Source organism: Synchiropus splendidus, chromosome 14 (assembly GCF_027744825.2).
Source record: "Synchiropus splendidus isolate RoL2022-P1 chromosome 14, RoL_Sspl_1.0, whole genome shotgun sequence".
NCBI classification, from domain to species: domain Eukaryota; kingdom Metazoa; phylum Chordata; class Actinopteri; order Syngnathiformes; family Callionymidae; genus Synchiropus; species Synchiropus splendidus.
In genome coordinates this window covers 16,659,579-16,681,285 of record NC_071347.1, presented here as the reverse complement: position 1 = coordinate 16,681,285, position 21,707 = coordinate 16,659,579, and the positions used below count along the sequence as shown (strand labels likewise).

Sequence of the window (21,707 nt, the reverse complement as noted above, 5' to 3'; positions counted from 1 at the left end):
CGAAGGATTTTATAGCATAAAACGTGGTCTCTCTGTGACCTCACAAGCTGTAGGCACCTGGAGTTTCTCACTGATAAATATTCATCTCTTCCCAGACATGACTTTCTTTCTAATCACTGCCAGTAATGACACCTCTGTTTACCCAGTTAGGAGATTCCAAAAAGGCCATTGTGGCGGGGTCCGGTCCAGTGGGCTCTGGAGTAATGGCCCGATGTTTGCAGAAGTGTAATTAAAATCTCGTTAGCTCGTCACTGAGTCATGTTCTGCCGCGTCGCCTCCATCACACTTTTGAGCGACGGTTTGATTTGGACGGCGCCAAGAGTCGTGATGAGAAACTGAAGTTCGGTGTCAAGGCGGTGACAGTAGAACTTGAGGCTCGCGATTATGGAATGGCTGACAAGCTGTTGAGGCGTCAGATCGCTGGAGAGATCGGAACCTGCTGTCTTTGCAGCGTCTGCTCCACACGGACGCGGCCTCACCTCTTGGCCGTGACCTTAAATGTGTCTAAAGAAGATGAATCCACCCAAATCTGTTCGAGGTGTTAGATCTGTTAGACCCACCAGTCGGCTCATCTGGGGCCGACAGACTGTTTAGGTGTTGAGGAAGCCGGCGTTCCTGTCATTAGGCTAATGGAGGCAGACCTGCAGGTGGAAACTGCCCGAGTCCAACATCAATTACGTCCGCACACGCTGAGGCGAGGAGGTTTGCGGGCTACGCCGCTGCCTCTCATGTGAAAACACATCGATTCAGCCGGGCGGTCAGTCGATCAGCGGCTGACTGAGCATCCTGTTTGTCTGTTGGGCAGATGACATCACACTCTGATGCTGGCTGCTGAGGCAGCTGAGAGATCTTCCAACTGTTGGCGTCAAATAGAATGATCTGACCTTAAAGGTTGAACATGACGTGTAGCGTCTGCCGCCCCCTATTGGTATTAAAGTATAACGCTCCAAACGCGTATTGAAATCGTATCAAATAAAGCGTTTAGATTTGTGTTGACCTTCAGCTGAGGATTGACAAGATGTTCTCAGGTTAGAAACAAAGATTCTACTCTGAGTCTCTAATGGATGGCAGAACTTCATAATTTCAACTTGAAAAAACATTTTCCTATTTGAAGGATGCCATGCCCTAAGAATAAAGGCATTCTGATCTAATCTAATGGATGTGGTTGTCTTCGTCGGAGCAGGCGGAGAACAGGAAGTGTCCTCCCTCATGCTTGTTCTCTCCACCTCAGGCCAAACAGGAAGAGCTGGAGGAGTTAAACAAGGAGCTGCGTCAGTGTAACCTGCAGCAGTTCATCCAACAGGCCGGCGTCCTGCCAGCCCACTCTCACTCACGCACAGACCTGCAGGAACAGCTGGAGCAGCTGGAGCTGGCTCACCTTCTCCAGGAAGGATACCACAACGGAAGTAAGCGCTCAACACCAAGCGTGTCCGAGCGCACTGTGCGCTGAATGTGCTTTGTTTCTGTCTCCAAAGTTGCGTTGGAGTCTCCGCCTCGGCCCACGGCCAAGCAGTTCCTGGGTCACCCGCGCAACCTGCAGAACCCTCTGGTGTCCAGTCTCAACCCCGAGGGTGTGTATGTGTGAGACCCTGCTGCTTCCCAAAGTCCACCCTGCTCTGCTCCTCTCCTGCCCCGCCCGCTCCCTGGACCTCCTGTCCTTAATCATTCCTCTACTCCAGCTGGGCTGCGGCGGCTGTGTTTTTTGTTCTGGTGTTGGTTCTGGCATTTGAATGGTGGAGGGGCCTTCTTCTGTTCGGCACTCTTAACTCCAACTCTACATCCACACTGCTGTTCTCTTGATACACAGAAGCTGCAGTAGCTTCTCCATATGAACCACATACTAGCGCCTCATTGTCACGACTCACAAAGTTGTACTGGATCATTTTCTACCACTTTCAGGTGTACGTTAGTTCTCTCATATCGATATCCATTTTATGACCTGAAAAAAATGGCCGCGACCCTTCAGTCAAAGTGATTTATGGTTTCATATTTCTCATTAAAATGAGGGCAGTTCTGGTTGACACTCGTGGATTTGAGGTTGCATAAATCGGTAGGAGGGCAGGACATGTCAGAGGGAGAAGAGTCAGAATCAACTTTATTGACATGGTCAGTGGGGATCCGAACGAGGAAAGTGCTTTGGAATAAAGTGCTGTCAGCAAAATCAAAAAATCCCCAAATAAAACAAAATGAAATAACAAAGGCTGATCACAAATTCAACAGTCTGACGGCCAAAGGGAAGAAGGCGGGAAGAAACGAGGAAAGGATGAAAGAGGAGAGATGACTCTCATCTTCTAAATATTTGAACTAAAAATAGTGTGTTGTCTACTTCCTGTTTGCCTTCCATTCATGGTGATTGCTTGAGTTTGTGAGGCTTCATGAAACAGTGTCCACATTTTCAGAGCCCACTAGATGACGCTCTCTGCTCTAAAATCTTTCAGCCAACAGCGCCATCTACTGCACACTGATAGTGAGGACACTGTTTCATGAAGCCTCATCAGCCCATCACTGCTTGACTGGAACATTAATGACTATAAAACTGAAGAATGAGGTTCATATTTGAATGTCACTTTTAGAAAGAGATAAAAGTCAAGGAATGACAGGGCAAGTAAAAAAAAAAGCATCATGGAAAGGAAATGTCTGGTTCAACAAAATAAAAGCTTTACATTATTGTATTTTGACAATGATGGTTATTTATATTGTTTCACATTGTATTTTCATATTTGTTTGTTTGAATTTCTTTATTTACACTGGCCAACAAAAGGTTATTGATGTTGTAAGTGTTTTACTGTAGAAGACATTATAAGCCAAAGTAACGTAACGATCATCTGTCAAGCTGTCTGTGAACAACTACAGCAGTGTGGATATAGGTGAACACTCTCGGAGTACTGACTGGTAGTTGAGGTATCATGAAACAGTATTGCATGGTTGGTGAAACAGTGTCCTAATTTTCAGAGGCCATTAGATGGTGCTCTTGGTTTAGAAATGATGTGAGATTTCATTGAGTCAGCGTTAAAGTCCAAACATTTTACAGCAGGCAGTGCCATCTAGTGGCCTCTGAAAATCACTACAGTGTTTCATGAAACCCCATCTACCCATCACTACTGACCGGTGGCGACTCCAGTTTCAGCTTTTCCCTCCTTTGCTTTAAAACTGTTCTCTCCTTCTCTACCTTTGGTCACTAACGTCCTGCTTCTCTCTCCTCCGCTGGTGTCAGAAATTCACTGGGAACAACTGTACTGCACAGACTTGTCTGCTTTAAGATGTCAGGTCATGTCAAGAAAACAACTCTCAACAAAAATTAATACTCTCAAAAGAAGTCAGGAAATGTATGGAAGGGTCGCTGATATTTTTGTTGAGTGTTAAAGGGATGGTTCTCCTTGATGCCTTGTACTTGGGTGACTCCTTGTTTCCAAAGAGCAGGAGCCTCTTTTTTATACTCACAAAAAGGTCTCTGCGAAAGTATCTTGCACTGTGTTAATGCCTGGACCCCATTTTGCGACATAAGAAACATGTCTTTCTGCTCTACCTTTTTCTTTTTTTTCATATATATTCAGCAAAATATATATGAAAAGTTACTTACATCAGCTCTCACTTTAAAGGGTCCTGGCTTGGGTTTCCTGAAGTTGCGTCTGTGGTGTTACAGTTTGACTTTTCATGACTGTCAGTGTGCCTCTTTATACTCTAGAACTACATAGTGATAGTGCATGAAATAACACAAACATTTCTCACGCAACACTTTTGAAAAGTGTACCAGATTTTTTTAAAAAAAGCACTCATACAGTGCAAACCTCCGCCAATAAAGACTCCTTAAAAAAAAAATCCAGGATCCAGAAAATTGAATCATCTGTATCTCCTGAATATTTCAACCATATCCGTCCATAACTTTTCAAGTTATTTTGAACACATACAAACCGTGGAAAACATAACCTCCATGGCGGAGTTAACAATAACCAAATGCAAATTTAGTTTTTGTTTTTGTGTCCTAGTTGGACCAGTCACACGCCCTTGGCTCTGCTTTATCAATATAACTGCTCGATCAATAACAGACCAGGTCGTAGTGGCCACTGTTGGTTGGTGAAAAGTCAAGGTTTACTGTTTGAGGTGCTTCACGTCACGGCGCCGCGCTCTTAGCACCTTCAGCACCGGGGCGTCTTAACAGCCGAGGAAGAAAGAAAGACGGGATCATCATCCCCACTCACTTTTGTGTGTCTTACAGTCCTGACATCCAGAGAGTCGTCATGGAGATAAAACACGGAGCCGCACCTCACTGTTCACCGTCTGCTCTTATTTAACTCTGTAACCGACCGTCGTGTAGACATACTGTATGTATATATATATATTTACATATAAATATATAAATAAGACAAATATATTTCCAGAGTTTTGCTATTGTAAACACTGCAAAAGTATGAAATGTATCATAATTTAGCAACCTTTTACCTAGAGCAATTATTACTACGTATTTAATTATAATAAAAAATGTTGACCACGCAAATGCCTGTCTGCCCTTTCTTTATCTACATTTTATGTTGTTTTTCCTTTCTTAATGAAGCAGAGTCAGAATGGATCTAAAGGGAGTCAGAGGACTGTGAAACGCAAATGTAGATGAAGTCATCGTAGACAATTGTCTTTGTTGGTAAGACACATGCTGCCGCCTGCTGTTTTATTTTTACAACGCTGCTGTTTTTTTACGAACCAAGATGGTCTGAGTTTGTGCTCATGAAATCTGCCTTTTATTTGAATACTAATGGTCGTAGTTCAGTTTCAGAATTTTTATATATCTTGAGTGGCTGAACAAGGAGACTTTAATGGTATGTTTTTGTTGTGAAGATTAGAAGACCCAGTAGTAAATACTGAAACACTGTTTTATTCTTAGACTTAGACTTTATTGATCCCTTTGGGAAGACTCCCTCCAGGAAATGTACATTTCCAGCAGCAATAGAGTCAAGAAAGGGCGTGCAGTCAGGAAGAGCATCACACAGAGAGTAAAAAAAATAAATTAAAAAAATAAAATAAATTAAACTAGATTAAAATAGGTTATTGCACAACTCTCACAGAAGTTCTATGTTGGATTTAATGTCAAGGTGAGAGACATATGAACATTTTATCTGCGTCAGAAACTGAATCAGTCAGCTATTCGAGCGTGCGCTTAGTTGAGCTGACGTTAAAAAACTTCAGGCTGATGTTTCCGGTCCATTTGGATTTTCAGAGAGGTGTTACGTAATCTGCTGGTGGAAAGGTTTCACTTGGGAATCTCACAAATCAACACGTTTAATTCTAACATTGACAAACAAGAGCCGCGATTGTCGCTCATGATTCGGACGCTCTCTATACAGCAGACCATCGCCTATACAGATAGGCGATGGTCTGCTTTTTTTTCAGTGAGAAAACAAGCCGCTCCTTTTAGCTCAGCTCTTTTTCTGGATTCAGGTTCCAAATGCAAGTCCAGCACAGTCATGTGTCCTTACATAACAATGTGCTTTTCAAGTCGTCGCACCGCTGGGAGACTCCGACCTTCGCGTCTACAGGTCCATGAGTAAAACCTGTTTCTTCTCAGGTGTGAAGGAGAACGTGGCAAACATCCGGCCCTCACAGCTGCAGCCGTTCTGGATGAATTAACAGGGTAGATCAACAAGGTGGAGATGCAGCTGGATAAATAATGCAAAGGAAGAAGAAAAGACATTAATACAATACAGTCATGAAAATGACAGTACAGTCCAGGTGGGAAGCTCTTCAGGCACGACAGCAGTTTAAATGACGCTTCAACTGAAGTCAAGACAACTACAGCTTCACTTTGCCAGTTCAACCAAGACAGTAAAATGAAGACCAATGTGGCCTCTTAAACCAGACCGGGTCTAGGTCAAGGGTCACGCCAGTCCTCAGAAAAACTTAAAAGGAGTTGTACAAGTAGGAACTAGTGATGGGCAGATGCGGTGTCATGAAACAGTATTGCAGGGTTGATGAAACAGTGTCCTCATTTTGAGAGGCCACTACATAGCGTCCTTGATTCAGAATGAATTCAGAATTTCCAGTCCAAACATTTTGCAGCAGACAGCGCCATCTGGTGGCGCTGGTCCAGTCACAGGTCCAACACAGGGACCTTAAAGTAAAGCTCACACTCGATAGCGTTACCATCAGTATGTTAGTGGGACATGAATTAAAAACAGAAATCTTATGAGACAATTTTGAATTAATATGATTGAATGAGATCAGCAACATGATGACCACAGTGTGTCCTCAAACGAATATTACACTCATCCCTCAGAGCATTGTAGTCCTCCTTAGAAGGAAAACTATATCACAAATATTTGTTTATTTTTTTCTGGTCTAAAGAAAGAACAAAACTACTTCGTCCGGGTTGTAGGTGGCACACTATTGGTTGATGAAATGATATGGGAAAAAAAGTCCGGATCATCAGGAGTTTATTGTCAACAATAAGACATTCTAGTGGGTTGTGTTTAAACATGCTCACATTCAACGCCATTGTTGTTAAAGACGTTGACAGTAACAACACTGCTCTGCTATTAGAGGAGGACGTCTGCGCACTGACCTCAATGATTCAGTGGGAGTCTGACGCGGCGGAGGCAGGTTTGAGTTTTCCATTGGTCGGTCAGAAATTGAATCACCACAGCTCAGTGATCAGTCAAATCATTTGGGTGTCACAAGGAGCCGTGTTGTCGAAACATAAAAGAAGCAGGATGCAGGGATAAAAATTCACTGATCTGTGTGGATTAAAATAACCTGGGTTATTCAGGTTGAGTGACGTCAGCTTCACCGCTGACCTCTTTCGACCCTGAGGAGAAACCCTCCATGAATAGCAGCAGCGTCACTTTCCAGGTAAAGTCCTGAGCCCTGCACGACACTTCAAATGTGTCATTGATAACTCATGAATGGGTTCACAAATTATGATCGCCGGCATAGATTAGATTATAGTGAGCAGATTTGGAGCTGTCTGGCCTGAGCAGGGGTTAGATAATCTGCAAATCCTTGCGTGGTTCTGTCTGTCTAGACGGGGGAGGCGACACTGTCCGTGACCTTTTCACCCCAGATGTCATGTTAAAGATCTCTGAATAACTTTCAGTAATTCCTGATAGAGCACATTTTTCTAGAAAGTTATGAAATGTCATAATACTTTTGAAGGCATGTTTACATTCTTCTAAAGCTATTAAAAGCATCTTCACTTTGTTTTAACATCCCATGACAAAATAATGTATTGATGGAACTTTTTTTTTTAAATAAAATATATTTTTTAATGTTCTTGTTTGACCCCAATGGTTTAATCCCAGAATCCAGAAATTAAATAAATTATATAAAAATGCTTGAAGTAATACAAGGCATCAAACTATTTTTCTTGGTGTTTTATATTTATTTATTTTTAGTATTATTCATCTATATTCTTACAGAAAACAAACATGAGGCTCTACCTATGTATTTTGACGTAGATTTTGCAACTTTGCACAGCACATTTATATATTTAAATAAATAAATGCGTGTTCAAGATTGAAGCATCCATTCATAATGCTTTTTAAAAACTCTAAATTATTCATATACGATCTGAGATACAGGGAAGGACGAGAAAACACTTACCAAAAATCCCGCGGTTGAGAGAAACCAGAGATCCACAACAGCAGCACTCACACGACTGTCCCTAAATTGAGTACAGAATGTGCGCGCAGGAGGAAGTACAGAACACATGGAGGCTCGGACCGGGTGATCGGACCTGGCCCAGCAATGGTCCGGGTGCGATGGAGGTTTTAGTCTCCGGTTTGGACCGAGCCAGATCTGGACAGAGGTTCTGCCAAAACCAGGTTAGCCGCTGTCACACGCACAGTGGAATTGAAGGCGACACAATGTGCGTTAGTCAGTGGCTCACCTGTTCTTAGACGAGCAAACAAACAGGACCAAAGCTGAGGAGCAAACACAACCAACGGTGAAGAGATGGACGGTATTAAACACGTCAATGCCAAACAACGCACACACGGTGACATTATAATGAATATGTTTCAGCGCAGCAATAAATAATTTACAAAGACGATGACTTTAAATGAATTAAAATGGCGCCCGATATTAATTTAAGTGAGCATTTAATGTATAAATATGTATATGTTTGTCAGATAAACGGTGCTGACTTACCAGTTCCAAGTTTTCTTTTGAAAATTCATGCACAGACAGTAAGGATTTATTGAACCAGGAGGATGTGAACGTATCGAATTGAAAAAAAGGCACTCTTTTTCACCAGTAAAAGCGGACTTCATGTTCATAAAGTTAATTTCCAGAGTAGAGTCAGTCCGCACCGACGCTCAAGTTCACTTCACTCGCGCTCAGACCACTCCCCTGCCTCTGCAACCCGACCTGCTTCCACAGAGTGCCACGCGTCCCCGCCAATGGGAGAGAGCTGGTCAGCCCTTCAGCCCGCCTCGTTACGGATGCAATCCAATTGAATGCGGCGGCGGGCGGAGCGTATGCAAACGAGCAGTCGTGTTCACTTTTAGACCCACAGATGGGGCGCGGTGCGTTCAATTCTGCACGTCGTACTCCGGGCTAAACCATTTCCACACTGGCTTAATCGGATTTTTTAACTCGTTACAAATCATGAACACGGAAAATGAAATCAACAAAGCGACATTTGCGCTTCATTTAAACAATTCCACTGTCAACCCGAAGGACATGCGTTGATTCGAGGTGGGCGCGTAACCCCTTGCAAGGCCTACAGTGGTAGAGTCGGCTCGCTTGTGTACGGTGTTGCCATGAGCGGAGTGTGGCTGCGCACGTACGAAGGATGCAGCGTGACTGACGACTGACCTGGTCATGACGTTCTACTTATGAAATGACACATTCATATTGATTCATTATTCAAAGAAACATTTTTTATTAATAATTGCCGTTCTCACGTAAAACACATATATTTATTAAAATATATTTTAAATTCCCCCACATACAACCCGCTTTATATAAGTCTAACTCCTAATATTAAAATGTGTTTTAGATATTGACATGTTTTATATGTTCTCACGCTCACCTATCACTAGTTTTGGGTAATTACAAGAAGGTAAAAGCCATCTGATCGGCCAGTCTTTAGATAAGATTAGAGCCTTCCTCCTTCATTCCATGGAAGTTCATGGCGATTTCTATGGAATCTAGTGAGGATGTGTTTCTCAGTGAGGTGCTCCGTGCAAGTTTAACCAGCAGGATGCCCGGGTGCCAACCCATGACTCACACTTTAGGTTATAGCTGTGGATTGACCTGCAAGCAGCAGGAGGTTCCTGAATGAGTCTTGACCTTTGACCTCAAATTAATGTAAGAAAAATATGGATGGGGTGGTAGCTTCAATGTGTCCAAGATTGGTGAATATTGGCAGGATTTACTCACTACAAGGGTAAACATGACCTCATGACATAAGGCTGCACTCCTGGATTAGATTCTTATGTAACCAAGGGTGGGACTTGTTTCAACTTCACTATGGATAACCCTTGGAGAAACAACTTGACGGGCTTGCCAGAATCAATATTCATTTATTGACCGAAAGCAGACTTGGTCCATCCAAGGACCCTTACCTGTATTTTGCTGGCCTCCAAGAGATTAATGTGAAACTCAAAACTGATTCCCTGTCTTCTATCTTTCATTTTCATTTAAGTTTATTAGACTTAGACTTAGACTTGACTTTATTGATCCCTTTGGGAAGACTCCCTCCAGGAAATGTACATTTCCAGCAGCAATAGAGGCAAGAAAGGGCGCGCAGTCAGGAAGAGCATCACACAGAGAGTAAAAATAAATAAAAATAGGTTATTGCACCAGAGAGACGGTTATTGCACATTGAACAAGTGTCCATTACTATGTAGTGTAGCGTACCCTACTACTTCCTCCCCCCAAGTGAGGAGTTGTAGAGTACGATGCCGTGGTGAACAAAAGAGTTCTTGAGTCTGTTGGTCCGTCACTTGGGGAGCAGCAGCCTTTCACTGAACAAACTCCTCTGGTTGGTGATGACCGTGTGCAGAGGGTGGCTGGCGTTGTCCATAACATCCAGCAGTTGTCCAGAGTCCTCAACTCCGCCACGGTCACCAGAGAGTCCAGCTTCATGCCGACCACAGAGCTGGCCATGATCCGTTTGTCCAGTCTGGAAGTGTCCTTCTTGGATATGCTGCCCCCCCCACACCACGGTGTAGAAAAGGACGCTGGCAACCACAGACTGGTAAAACATCTGCAGCAGTTTACTGCAGATGATGTGGTTCCCGAACCGGATCCCCTCCGAGCCCTGGCTGCGCCTAGAAATTCTGTCCATAAAAGCAATGAACAGAACCAGTGACAAAGGGCAGCCCTGGTGGAGGCCAACATGCACCGGGAACAAGTCTGATTTACTGCCGGCGATGCGAACCATGCTCCTGCTCCGGTCATTTTTTACTTATATGTCTGTGAAATCATCATCGAATCTGCGACCTGGAATAAAGCCACTTTTATTTTGTAGGTTTCGTCTAAACGTCATCATAGACGTCAGTATTTAAATCAGCTGACTTGTCCATCCGCATGTTCAGTCTTTTAAAAAAATGTATTCAACTAGTATAGTAAACGATTGACTTTTACAGCCGTGTAGCAACACAAATAGTACACACATTTAACAAAAGTGTAATTTGGCTGCACATCACTGTCTCTTTAAGAGGCTGATGTTGTTCGTTGACTTCCGGTCATATCCGCAGCCGGTGGTGTCACTCAACAGCCGGGGAGACTCAAATCAAAACACATTTTAGGGTATGTCAAGACATTTGAAACCAGCAATGTGTCGGTGTATTCCTCTCTATTTAAAGTTTTTCTGACATTAGTTCTTCACTCGGGATTTCTACCAAGAACTATCTGACCGTGCACACACACTTGGCAGTTGCTATATTTAGCATTAGCTCCTCGCACTGCCTACACCTGCGGTTGCCCTTTTCACGAAACCCAGTAAGTGTTTCCTGTCATTCTCGTGTACGTCACGGAGCACACCGTGTGTATTTCAGTATGTAGAGCGTTTAAAAGCTGTTGTTATAAAGGAATCGCCAATTCGCGTCACGTTGCCTTCTTTGTTTACAAATGTAGCAGTGTGTATGCTAGCGAGTTAGCTCACGTCTCTTATGTCATACAAAGCGTTTGTTGTTTGTTAACACTCGTATTTAAGTTCCTCAAAATGACGCAACCTCCCCTCGACGCTGTCACGAAACATTTCTCGCAGAAAGTCGGTTCAAGTCCCTTGTCTCTGTTTTAAGTATGAGCCGCTGATGGTCAGTCATGGACGAAGACGACAGTCAAGACGAGCAAATTAATCCCAGTGCTTCCTGCAGTAAAGTTAAAAGGGCTGTATTCGGTTCAACATCAGGTACCAAGCTTGCACCCTTTCTTTCCCCAACTGCGTTACATTATCGGTCACTACAACTTGATGTTTCGTTTGTTCAGGTGAATCGAATGATGAGTCCGATCAAGCGGATTCTGACAGCGGTGAAGATGATGATGATGAAGAAGAGGATGAGGATGGAGCAGAGGAAGATGGTAAGTAAAGTAATAATAGACGGGATACACATTTTCTTCTGCTACGTAAATCCCTACCATTCACTTGACTTGTAGAGTCTGATGTCAGCGAGGATGAGGATTTGAAGGCTGAGGAGGGAGCGTGTGGTCAGACCTCCGGTGCTCTTGCGGGGATGAGTTCAGACGAGGACGCTGATAAATGCCCCATCTGCCTCAATTCATTCAGTGTACAGCCTGTGGCCACCCCAGAGAGCTGTGAGCACTACTTCTGCCTCGATTGCATTCTGGAATGGGCCAAAGTAAGTTTGTATTGATGAAGCCTTTACATTTCAAGTTGTATATCTACAGTGTAGTTAGGCTTTTTATGTTGGGTCAAATAATGTCCAGGTGTTTTAATAGACGTCGCTGTTGCTCTTTGAAGAAGTTATCTGTGAAAACAAAAAGCATAACCAATTTGATTTGAAAAAAGGTTTATTGCTTACAATGTGTGTGGGTCGGGCCAAACAACAAAACAGTACACAGCTGACTGACTATAGACAATGGAAAACAATTCCAATTCAACATTCATGTTACAAGACGACTGAACTTACCTTGTTCTACATCCTTGCAAGAGTCAAGGCCATGGGTTACAGCAAACACTTGAGAGAGTGCGAGCACGAGTGTCGTTGTTGACCTTCGTTATCCTGGCCCGTTAGTGGGCACCCTGCACCTGTACTGTCAGAGGGTACAGAAGGAGAGAAAAAAACATACCCCCCCTCCTGACTGACACACAATAGTCATTCTTTTTCCAGGTGAGGATTATTTATTATTTGAAAGCATAGCTCCACTTTTAGGATTTTCTGTGCACTGTCATTAAACAGTAAGTAGTTTGACCTTTTGTCAAGAAGCTTTAAAGCTGTTGCATTCTATGGGCAGTGGATATTGATAGATCTTTGTCAACGTATTGAATGTGTAAAATTAAAATTATTGCTCTTTTAGTTCTTTAAGTGATAAAACAAAGGTGCTCACTTCATGCTTTGCTTTGTCTAGAATGCAAATTCCTGCCCCGTGGACCGTATTTCCTTCAACAGCATATACCTGAGGAAGTCTTATGGAGGAAAAGTGCAGAAAGTGGTACGATTGTTTATGTCCATATTTGCGATATCTCTTGGCATTATGAATTTAGCCTTTGTTAATGTAAATTTTCAACTTCCATTTATCAGATTACAGTGCGGAAACCTGTAAAGGAAGTTCAAGACGACGTGTTAAATGTGGACCTGGAGCAGACCAACTGTGAGGTGTGCGGCGGCAGTGATCGAGAGGATCGTCTGTTGCTCTGTGACGGGTGTGACGCTGGGTAGGAGTTGAACTATGAAACTCTCCTTTACTGATTCACTGACAGCGGGACACAGTTATTGGCAATAAAAACATGATGTGAAGTCAGTTTCCTCATAAATTGTCCCAAGATAAAAACTGCTCTTTGATTTAATAACTGAAGGAAACTAAATGACCAATTATTCCATTATTCCCACAGCCAATTGCTTATTATTCGAAGATAAGATAACAATTTGTAAGGAAATTCATTGCTCTTTTTTTTTGTTTTGATGTGGCAGTTACCACATGGAGTGTCTCACGCCGCCTCTTGATGCTGTTCCCATTGAAGAGTGGTTCTGTCCGGAGTGTGTTTCCAACAACCTTCACCAAAGTGAGAGTTTAAACCAAAAATATAAAACATTTAAGAGTCGTTTCTTATTCTAAAACTGCTGGAAAAGTAAACAAATGTTCAAAAGGCAAATAAAGTAGCATCCGTTTTCTTATTAAGGGGGATCTGCTGAAGACATCAGCGAGGCAGAGAGCATCCCGTCCACCGCACATCAGTCCAGGAGACGCTCTCAATCCAATGCTGCCCGGCCCACCAGAGCCATCGCACGAACCCAGCAGAGCGAGAGAGTCCGCGCTAACGTCAACCGCAATCGGATTACACAGGCACGCTCATCGCAGGTTTGGTTTGAAGCGTGATGCTTCTGTCTTGGCTTTTTCTTCAGAACTTACTTTAGTCATGACTAATCGTTTCCTCATTGTTTATGATAACCACCAAGCTTTGACTGGCCTTAAACATTGGAGCTAGTTGCACCCGTTGCTTATGTGTTGTGTTCTGGCTTGTTGAACTAACGTGTAACATATTGGTGCGTTTTCTTAAGATTGGAGCTGTTGTTGTCTTCCCTTAAATTGTTCTGTTTTAAAGGCATGTGCTTTCTCCCAAGAGGGCCATAACTGTCTTCGTTTTGGTTTCCAGTTGGCGCCCACCTATTTAATTCAGTCTTCCTGGCTGGATGACACTATCAATGCAGTTGTTGCTGGGCTGAACACTGCGGTCTACGTCAGAGATCTTACACCTCGTCCCCCGACCAGGCGCCGACGCAGAACAGGTACCCTTGCCAGTTGTTATTTGCATAAAAAAAAAGTAATATACGCATTTTTCAAGAAAGTCGAACGATATTAAATGTAGATTGTGTTGTCTTAAAGAAAAATATGGATGTGAGGATGTCTTTGACAAGTGCTGTGAGGAACAAAACTAAAATATATTTGACAATCTGGTTAATATTTGTCATATTTTGTGCTCCAAGTCTTTTTATCTACTTAGTTTATGTGTTCAATCTTAGTTCTTTTATGATGTCATTATGAAGGTGGTTACACTCCATGAATTAGTCCCCTACTTTTCTGTTTCTGAGGAATGTTGAGCAATATAATATATGTGTGACTCAACACGTGAGGGTTGTAATTATAACAGGATTCTTAATAGTTCATATATTTATTTTTGACAGCGAAGCGGCGGAAGGTCCTCAGCGGTAAAAGCTCCTCCGCAAAGGTCGGAAAAATGAAAACGGGTGGCACAAGGAGGAGGAAGACAAAGCGGAGAGTCAGAAGGACCCAGTCCAGAAAAACTGTAAGTGTTGCCGCATTTTTTTTTTTAAATTGTAAAATCAACATTGTCTCCTGCTGTTGTCCCAGGCTGCAAAAAGGCCCGCAATGAAGCCCCCTGTGCCTGTGGTGTACCGGGGCTCGGAGAATACACTGAGCAACATGAGAGCTAACATTGGTGCTCCATCCCTCTCCATTTATGGGGATCCTTTTGATCTGGATCCATTTGCAGAGGAGTATGTTGTTTTTTTTTTAACTTGATATTTCAATATTTATTGATCTCTGTCTGCAGTTAATAGTGTTATGTTTACATTTTTAGTGATGATGACGACCCGCAAGATCACGTCACACATTTGCTTGAGGCCAAAAGGAGAGGGATCTCTCACTCTGCTCTTCGCTCCCATCAGCCTGTAGCCCGCCCAGTATCTGCTGGACTCTCGAGGTAGGTGAACCCTCACAACCAGTGCTTTGCGTTACCTCCCTAAAATGAATAATAGATAACTTAGAAATCAATGTAACCCCAGGAGAGGTTTGGATATCCCTCAGTCCAACGGTGTTGTGGAGGCAGCGCCTGTGCCAGACCTTCTTGGAAGCATCCTGTCTGGACAAAATATGTTGTTCATGGACAGCGCAGATATTGATATCAACAGGGATGGCTCTCTCCAAGCAACCAAACCAAGTTAGTACAAGTCTGCTTTGAAACATCTGAATGACTAACACTCTGTCTGTTGAAAACCACTTGCTTTATCTTAGCTTCGAGTGAGCAGATAGAGATGTTAGCATTACAAAAGACACATTCCAAAGCTATTCTTAAATATCCATTGCTAATGCGGTTGTGATTTGTTTCTCTTCCCAGCAAGTCTATCCTCAAAGTTCAATCCAGGCCACAGCAAAAGCAATAGCTCAGGAGAGTCCAGTGCTCAGATGAACACGGGTCTGACGCCCAACTTCAGTGACAATGCTTTTTCTCCCGGGACCTCCTGTTCACCCACCAGACCCTTTTCTAATAGCATGTCTGTGTTACCCTCATCCCTGCCTTCCACCTTCAACCACACCCGCCAAGAATTACCAGCAAGACCTCGACCTGGCTTTCAGCCCCCTGGTTCCAGCAGACCCATCTCAACTCATGGCGTCGGTCAGGCAAGGAATGTCGGGTGTCTGTCGACTGCCTCAAATGCTTGCTCAAACAGCAAGAAGACATCTGTGCCACAAGCAAAAAAAGCTCAAATAAAGCCGATGTGGCAGGATATTTCTGAGCTTCCGAGGATACCGAAAATAAAAAGGGAGCATAACATTGGCTCCAGCCGCAGTCACGAGCGAGGAAGCACTTCTAGTCATGGCGCTTGCAGACCAGACGCCTTCATGAACACACTGGCTGGAGACAGGATGCCGCAGACAAATGTAGATCAACGCGGGGCAACCAGTCGACAGACCTCCAGGTCAGACAGAGCTGGATCGTCATCAACCTTTTCCAACTCGTCCTATCCCACATCTTCCTCCTCCTCGTCCTCCTCCTCTCAGCTGGGTCATTCCACAATCGCCTCTTCATCGTCCTCGTCTGTCAGCTTCCGCATTAACTCGAGTGGGAACTCGCTGCTTTCTAGGCGCCTCAGCAATGCGTCGTCGTCTTTAGGCAGCCACAGCATGGGGGACCACCGGAATGAAAAAGCGGATGAGGCAAAAAAGAGACTCTTGCAAAGAGACAAAGAAATCTTGCTTGCTTCACGTACGTCCACCGCAAAGGTAGAAGACAATGATATCTATGATCCCTTTAATCCGACAATGTCTGAATCGAGTAGCTCAGACGAGGAACAGGAGAGCAAAAGTAAAAGCACTTTCTCATCTCATGCAGTTCTACCTCTCAAGCAAGGCGTTTTGAAAAACAGGCTGGATTTCAAAAGTGAACGTGAAGAGGTCCAGATCACACCAGAAGGAATCAGAATCAGAGATGCACCGAGTACGAGCAAGCCATCTGGTTGTAAAGTTAAGGTTGAAAAGGAATCAACTGCAACGCAAACTGTTCAGCAAATACCACCCACTGTGAGAGTGAAAATGGAGCCAGAGAGCGACGACGAGCAGGAGGAGCAAAGGTTCAAGACTGGGGTTCAAAGTAGCAGAGAAAGGACAGATGACACGTCGCCTGCACGTCTGAAAGTGGACAGTAAAAAGGATAAAACTACGATTAAAGAGGAAAACCTTCATGTTGAAGTCACACCACACGTTGCGCATTCACATTCAAAGAATTTACCACCAACCAGCTCTGTCTCCAAAAAGCTGCCACCGAAGGACATCGTGTCTGACTCAAGGGATTTAAACAGTAAAAAGGAAAGCAGCATAAAGGGAGCTTCTTCAAAGCATCGACGCTCCAGCTCAAGCAGCTCTGAGTCCGACAGGAGCAGAAGTCGAGATTGTCACGGTGGAAAGGGAGACTTGGGCAAGGACTTGAAAAAAAGCTCCGGCAGGTCAAGATCAGAGGAAAGGAAGACGAGACCTCATTCACACACAAACAGTTCCAGTTCCAATTCTCCTGAGAAGATCCATAAAAAGAGGCGGCACTCTCCTTCCTCCTCTCATGCCAACAGTAGGAGGCGTTCCAGGTAATTTACTTGTGGTTTACTTGTGAATTGAAGCTGTGTGCTTATGTGTATTATGCCTATGTTAAAGGAGTTCCAGGTCATACCACCTTAACGGTCTTTGTAGAAACAGGAGTAATCCACATAGCGGGATGGTGTTTGTTTCACCATCATGGGCCCACAGCATGACCTTAGTTACATACAATAAGAAACTGATATTCATTTTGTAATTTCAAAATTGTCTTGGAAATAGTTTCCAAGACAAAGACTAGTTCAGATGTGGCTACAATTTGCTCTAGTTTAATGTTCAAAGTTCCTCCTTCCTTCACAATGTTTTTTTTTTTTTGTAATTTATTAAAGAACTCCTTGTAGATAGCTTTAATTGTGTGGTATCTGTGATGGTGATGTTCTGTCTCGGCCCTTTGTAGGTCCAGGTCCAGCAGCAGAGAGCGCTCAAGAAAAGCCAACCATAACCACAAAAGCCCAGAAAGAAACGATCGAGAGAGAGACCGCAACAGGCGAAGGTTGCCCAAAGATGAGAGAAAACGTTCACGGTCCAGGGAAAAGAGGAAAAATGAAGTACAAAACAGAGACAGATCGAGTGGGAAAAGCTCAGAGGAGGGTCCATCAAAGAGATCCCAGTCAGCGCCTCAATCGAAGCCAACGTCTGTTAAAGACAAGATAAAAACGAAAGAGGTTCCTAAAAATGCATTCAAAGACAAAATGGATGTAAAAGTGGAAATGCTTGACATCCCCTTCTTGGCAGCTGAAGTTGTGAAGGAGGAGTGCAGAGAAGATCCGGTGAAAGTTAAGGAGGTGGTTAAGCCAATCAAAAAGGAAAAAGAAGCTCTACTGGATATCTTTGCTGATTCTCCAAAGGCAGAGGAGATTCAGGTCACTCAGGTCCCCATCAAGACTGAAACCTGTGAGCTGGAAATCAAAGTGGAGCCGAACCCTCCCGAGGTGTCTTCCCAGGCCTCGCTCAGCTCGTTGTCTTCATTGATCACACCTGATGCCGCAGTGTCACAAACCCGGCCTGGCCCGGAGGCTCCAGCGGAGCAGGCACAGGGCGCCTCTGTGAAACAGGAAGTTCAGCAGCCCTCTGACTCGGAGGATGACTTAACTGTGGACATGATGCTGGACAACCTGGACGACGTGAAGAGCGAGCGTGCGGAGGGAGAGGACGGCGGGTTTAAAGAGGAGAAGGTTGAGCAGGACATGAAGAAAGAGGGGGAGCAGGTTTTGGTCACGTCTGGGGCCAAATCCAAGTCTCAGGTCAAGCGGGTTACGTGGAACATTCAGGAGCCAGATGGTCCGCAGCCAGAGAAAGCCACCAGCAGTAAGTCCTGCCTCCTGGTTGGTTTTATGATTTGATTCTGTTTTTAAGACAAATCTTTCCCGTGTTATCAGAGCTGGCCTTGTATAAGAGGAAGCTGAAGCAGGAAGGAGTTCGCAGGACTTCCTCCACAGTCCAGAATACACAGGTAAGAGCTCGTTCTCCTTTCTTACCAGAGGGTGGCAGTGTTGACCACCTGGTGATGAAGGGCAGTCTCTTGGCAATAAATGAAACTGATAGTGGATCGTTTCAGGCAAAATGAAAGTTAAAAAGACACATCTTAAAAACACACCCCTGCTTGTCTTGTAATCCTATTTAGTGTTTTTTTTTTTGTCATCTTCTCAGCCGTGTCTTCAACACATTTTATATTGTATTATTATATTTTATATTATTATATTAATCTTCTGAATAAGTGGGAAATACTGAGTAAAACATCATATAAATAAGTCAATGTATGTTTATGGAACTGAATATGATAGCCAACAGAAAATGTAAATACATCTATATTCAGCGTGTGCTGCACATGCTCAAATATTGCTGCGGTTGGGCTTGTGTATCTGTAGGACAGTACTGACAAGTTACATGAGGTTAATCGCTTTTATATCGTGACAGTAGATCCTTTAATTTAAGAAGAAAATATTAAATGTTACTGCCAAAAATTGTAGTTTATAGTTTGAGTAATTTAAGTACAAAAAAAAAAAACCCAAAGAGTCATTGAATCACTTGATATAGCGTACAATATAAATCTTAACTACAAAGTTGTCGATAAGCTGTGAGGGTCAAGTCTACTTGACATTGTCATATTTTTTACAAAATCATTGCCTCTCACAGGAAACCAGTTCTGTTTCGACAAGTGACTCTGACAAGAAAACTGCCCCAGCAACTTCAACCTCCAAGCCTGAGATGACAGATGGGGAATTGTCCAGACAAGATGTGGTAACTAACATTAAATGTGTATGAAAATAATAACAATTTAAGTTGTTCTTCTCTAATCATCTGGCTATTACAGTATCTAAAGAAGCTCCACATGCAGGAGCGAGCAGTTGAGGAGGTGAAACTGGCCATCAAACCTTTCTATCAGAGGAGGGACATCAACAAGGAAGAATACAAGGAAATATTGCGTAAAGCTGTCCAGAAGGTTGGTTGTTCTCTGACAGTGTTTGTCAACACATTGTGGTATTCCCCTTTCAACGTCACTCTTCCAGGAGAAACCTCTTTTTACTTTATGATCAGGCGTCACTTGACATGACTCATCAAAACCTCAATTCCTGTCATGCGAAAAGCCTCACTGAAGAGTCTGTTAAGATTCTCCACTTATTTTATAACAGTGTAATCCAGGGTATTTCCTTGCAAGGTACATGCTGCACCCAATTTGGGCGCCTGAGATCAAGATGGATGACACAGGCTCAAAATCATTGTTGTAGATTACGGTGTGTGCTGGAGGCTAAAGATGCTGGGGAGAGAAGCCCACACCTTGTCAGTGTCTGGCTATTGGTCCAAAGTAAATAGCCTTAATTTGACAAGCTGCACTTAAAAGGACAGCTTTTTTTTCCATGGATAGAAATCCCACCTTTTTAAACAAGTTGGCGGGTCGACTCGAGGATTGTCAAGGAAGTCCATTGTTTGACAGAGAAGCAAACATGCTTTCTGAATCTCGAATGATCTTTGATGCAAGTCAATATATGTTTGTTCACATTATCATAATATTATATACTGAATTTTGTCACGCCATATTCATGTTTGATTCAAGTCAGATTTACTTGACTGTTTTTGTACCTTGGTTTGCAGTTGACATCGCAGCATCAATTTTAGCCCTTTTGCCTGTATGTCTTTCTGCTTTAAGCAACTGTCTTAGTTTGGACTCATACTTTTCAACTTGAAAAATAATTGGAAATAAAAATGTAAAGTCTCAATGGGCTAGATTCTATGTTGGAGATGTTGTGATTTCAGATTATTTAATGCAGAAACATTGATCATTTATGGATATAAAAAATTAAAATTCCTGAAGAGCTCTGCTTGAATGAGACTTTTGAATATTGGTTATTCCAAACAGCTCAGTCCCCTTTTTGTTGAAATTGGGAATATTTGGTTCTTGTCCAGGTGTGCCACAGCAAGAGCGGGGAGATCAACCCATTGAAGGTGGGCAATCTGGTCAAAGCATACGTGGACAAATACAAACATGCTCGCAAACACAAGAAAGGTGAGGAATCCACGAAGAGCCAGCAGACCAATGCTGAGCCCATGGATATCTCCGACAGCCCATGACGACTCCTGCTGCAGCAACCACTGCTGCATTCATCACTTTTTAAGAACGTTGTTTTATGGCATGCTTCATGAAACGTTGTTATAACTGAAATTCAGAATGTTTTCTACCGAGTTCTCTTGTCAGGTATCGTCTCATCTCGGAAAATCCCCAACGCTCCCAAAGAGTTGGGGATTAAAAGGAGAGTACATGGTGTGATTTCAATTGTGTGCCGCATTGAAGGCGTATTTGTCAGCAAAAAGAGGAATTCTGATTCATAAGAAGTAGCATTAAGAGATTTGGATTGTGTATATTTGAAAGGCTGACTAAGGCAGACTCTTATGCAACCTTTGTAGTGTAGTTTTAGATTTGATTGTACAGATTTAATTGTATAAAATTTTATGTTTATGCCTGTTTTGATAAATGACACCTTTTGTTTTCTGAACGTTTCAGTGGGAGAATCCTTAAATATGAATCAAAGATGTTTATTTGTTTGAGTTAGACATTTGTGTTGATTAAACAAGCAAAAAAACGAGTTCATGCTGACGGTGGTTTCAGGAGCCTTAAAGAGTAGCTGTTTCGACAGGTTTCCTAAACATGGTGCTCAGAGATATTTTTATATCCAAACTTTCTTTGACTGAATGAACTCTGAACACCACTCTGTTGTTATCCGCTTGTTGAGTTATAATGCGCTCCAGTCTGCTTTGTTTTTTTCTTGTCACAGTACTTTTGATACCAAATGAAAAAAGTATCGTGTTTGACCTGGATGATATTACCTGGTATGTTGTCGTCATTGAAATGGCCATTTAAAGGTCGCCACAGCAGCCCATGTCACTAACATTTCTTCTTCACAGAGAACACATGTAAATGGATTATTTGATTTAAAGAAAAAAAATGTTGAGAATCTTTCAATTGAAGGTTTAAAAGTAAGGTAAGAGTTGTCTCTTTCACTTCACATTGAGATGATTTGGTCACTTTCATATATATATATATATATATCCTTCTTCTCCTGAATTATTTAGATAATAGCTTTACAGACATGGCATCAAAGAATGGTGTCTACACTTGAGCATGCCTCTGGTTTCTTTCGGTTTCTGTCAGGGACCCACCGAAGGATCTCTGGGTCATCTCATTGTCTCAAAACACTTTTTTGTTGCAA

At 43.0% G+C, this 21,707-nt stretch overlaps 2 protein-coding genes and 1 long non-coding RNA gene across 3 annotated transcripts in view; 2 read left to right on the top strand and 1 right to left on the bottom strand.

Moving 5' to 3' along the window:
- Window positions 1-5,348, top strand: part of rassf7a (Ras association domain family member 7a) — a 36,439-nt gene extending 31,091 nt beyond the window's left edge. Inside the window, exons 5-7 of the mRNA XM_053885132.1 lie at window positions 1,232-1,406; window positions 1,476-1,571; window positions 4,217-5,348. Of these exons, the coding sequence (XP_053741107.1) occupies window positions 1,232-1,406; window positions 1,476-1,571; window positions 4,217-4,248 (303 nt within the window). The 3' untranslated portion in view covers window positions 4,249-5,348. The remainder of the gene's footprint in view (window positions 1-1,231; window positions 1,407-1,475; window positions 1,572-4,216) is intronic.
- LOC128770551 (uncharacterized) lies at window positions 4,878-8,304 on the bottom strand. Its single transcript, XR_008416519.1, has 3 exons — window positions 8,134-8,304; window positions 7,874-7,907; window positions 4,878-7,795 (listed from the first exon to the last, which is right to left on the bottom strand). It is a non-coding gene; the product is annotated as an uncharacterized LOC128770551 (long non-coding RNA).
- A 2,358-nt stretch (window positions 8,305-10,662) lies between these two features.
- On the top strand, window positions 10,663-21,408 carry phrf1 (PHD and ring finger domains 1). Its single transcript, XM_053886609.1, has 19 exons — window positions 10,663-10,743; window positions 11,238-11,347; window positions 11,425-11,517; window positions 11,593-11,795; window positions 12,526-12,609; window positions 12,699-12,832; window positions 13,089-13,180; window positions 13,298-13,476; window positions 13,772-13,904; window positions 14,301-14,422; window positions 14,488-14,633; window positions 14,717-14,839; window positions 14,922-15,076; window positions 15,254-16,994; window positions 17,399-18,309; window positions 18,381-18,454; window positions 19,138-19,242; window positions 19,316-19,444; window positions 20,407-21,408. The coding sequence occupies exons 2-19, from the start codon at window positions 11,260-11,262 to the stop codon at window positions 20,569-20,571; spliced, it is 4,677 nt and encodes a 1,558-aa protein (XP_053742584.1). The 5' UTR covers window positions 10,663-10,743; window positions 11,238-11,259; the 3' UTR covers window positions 20,572-21,408.
- Window positions 21,409-21,707: the final 299 nt, after the last annotated feature.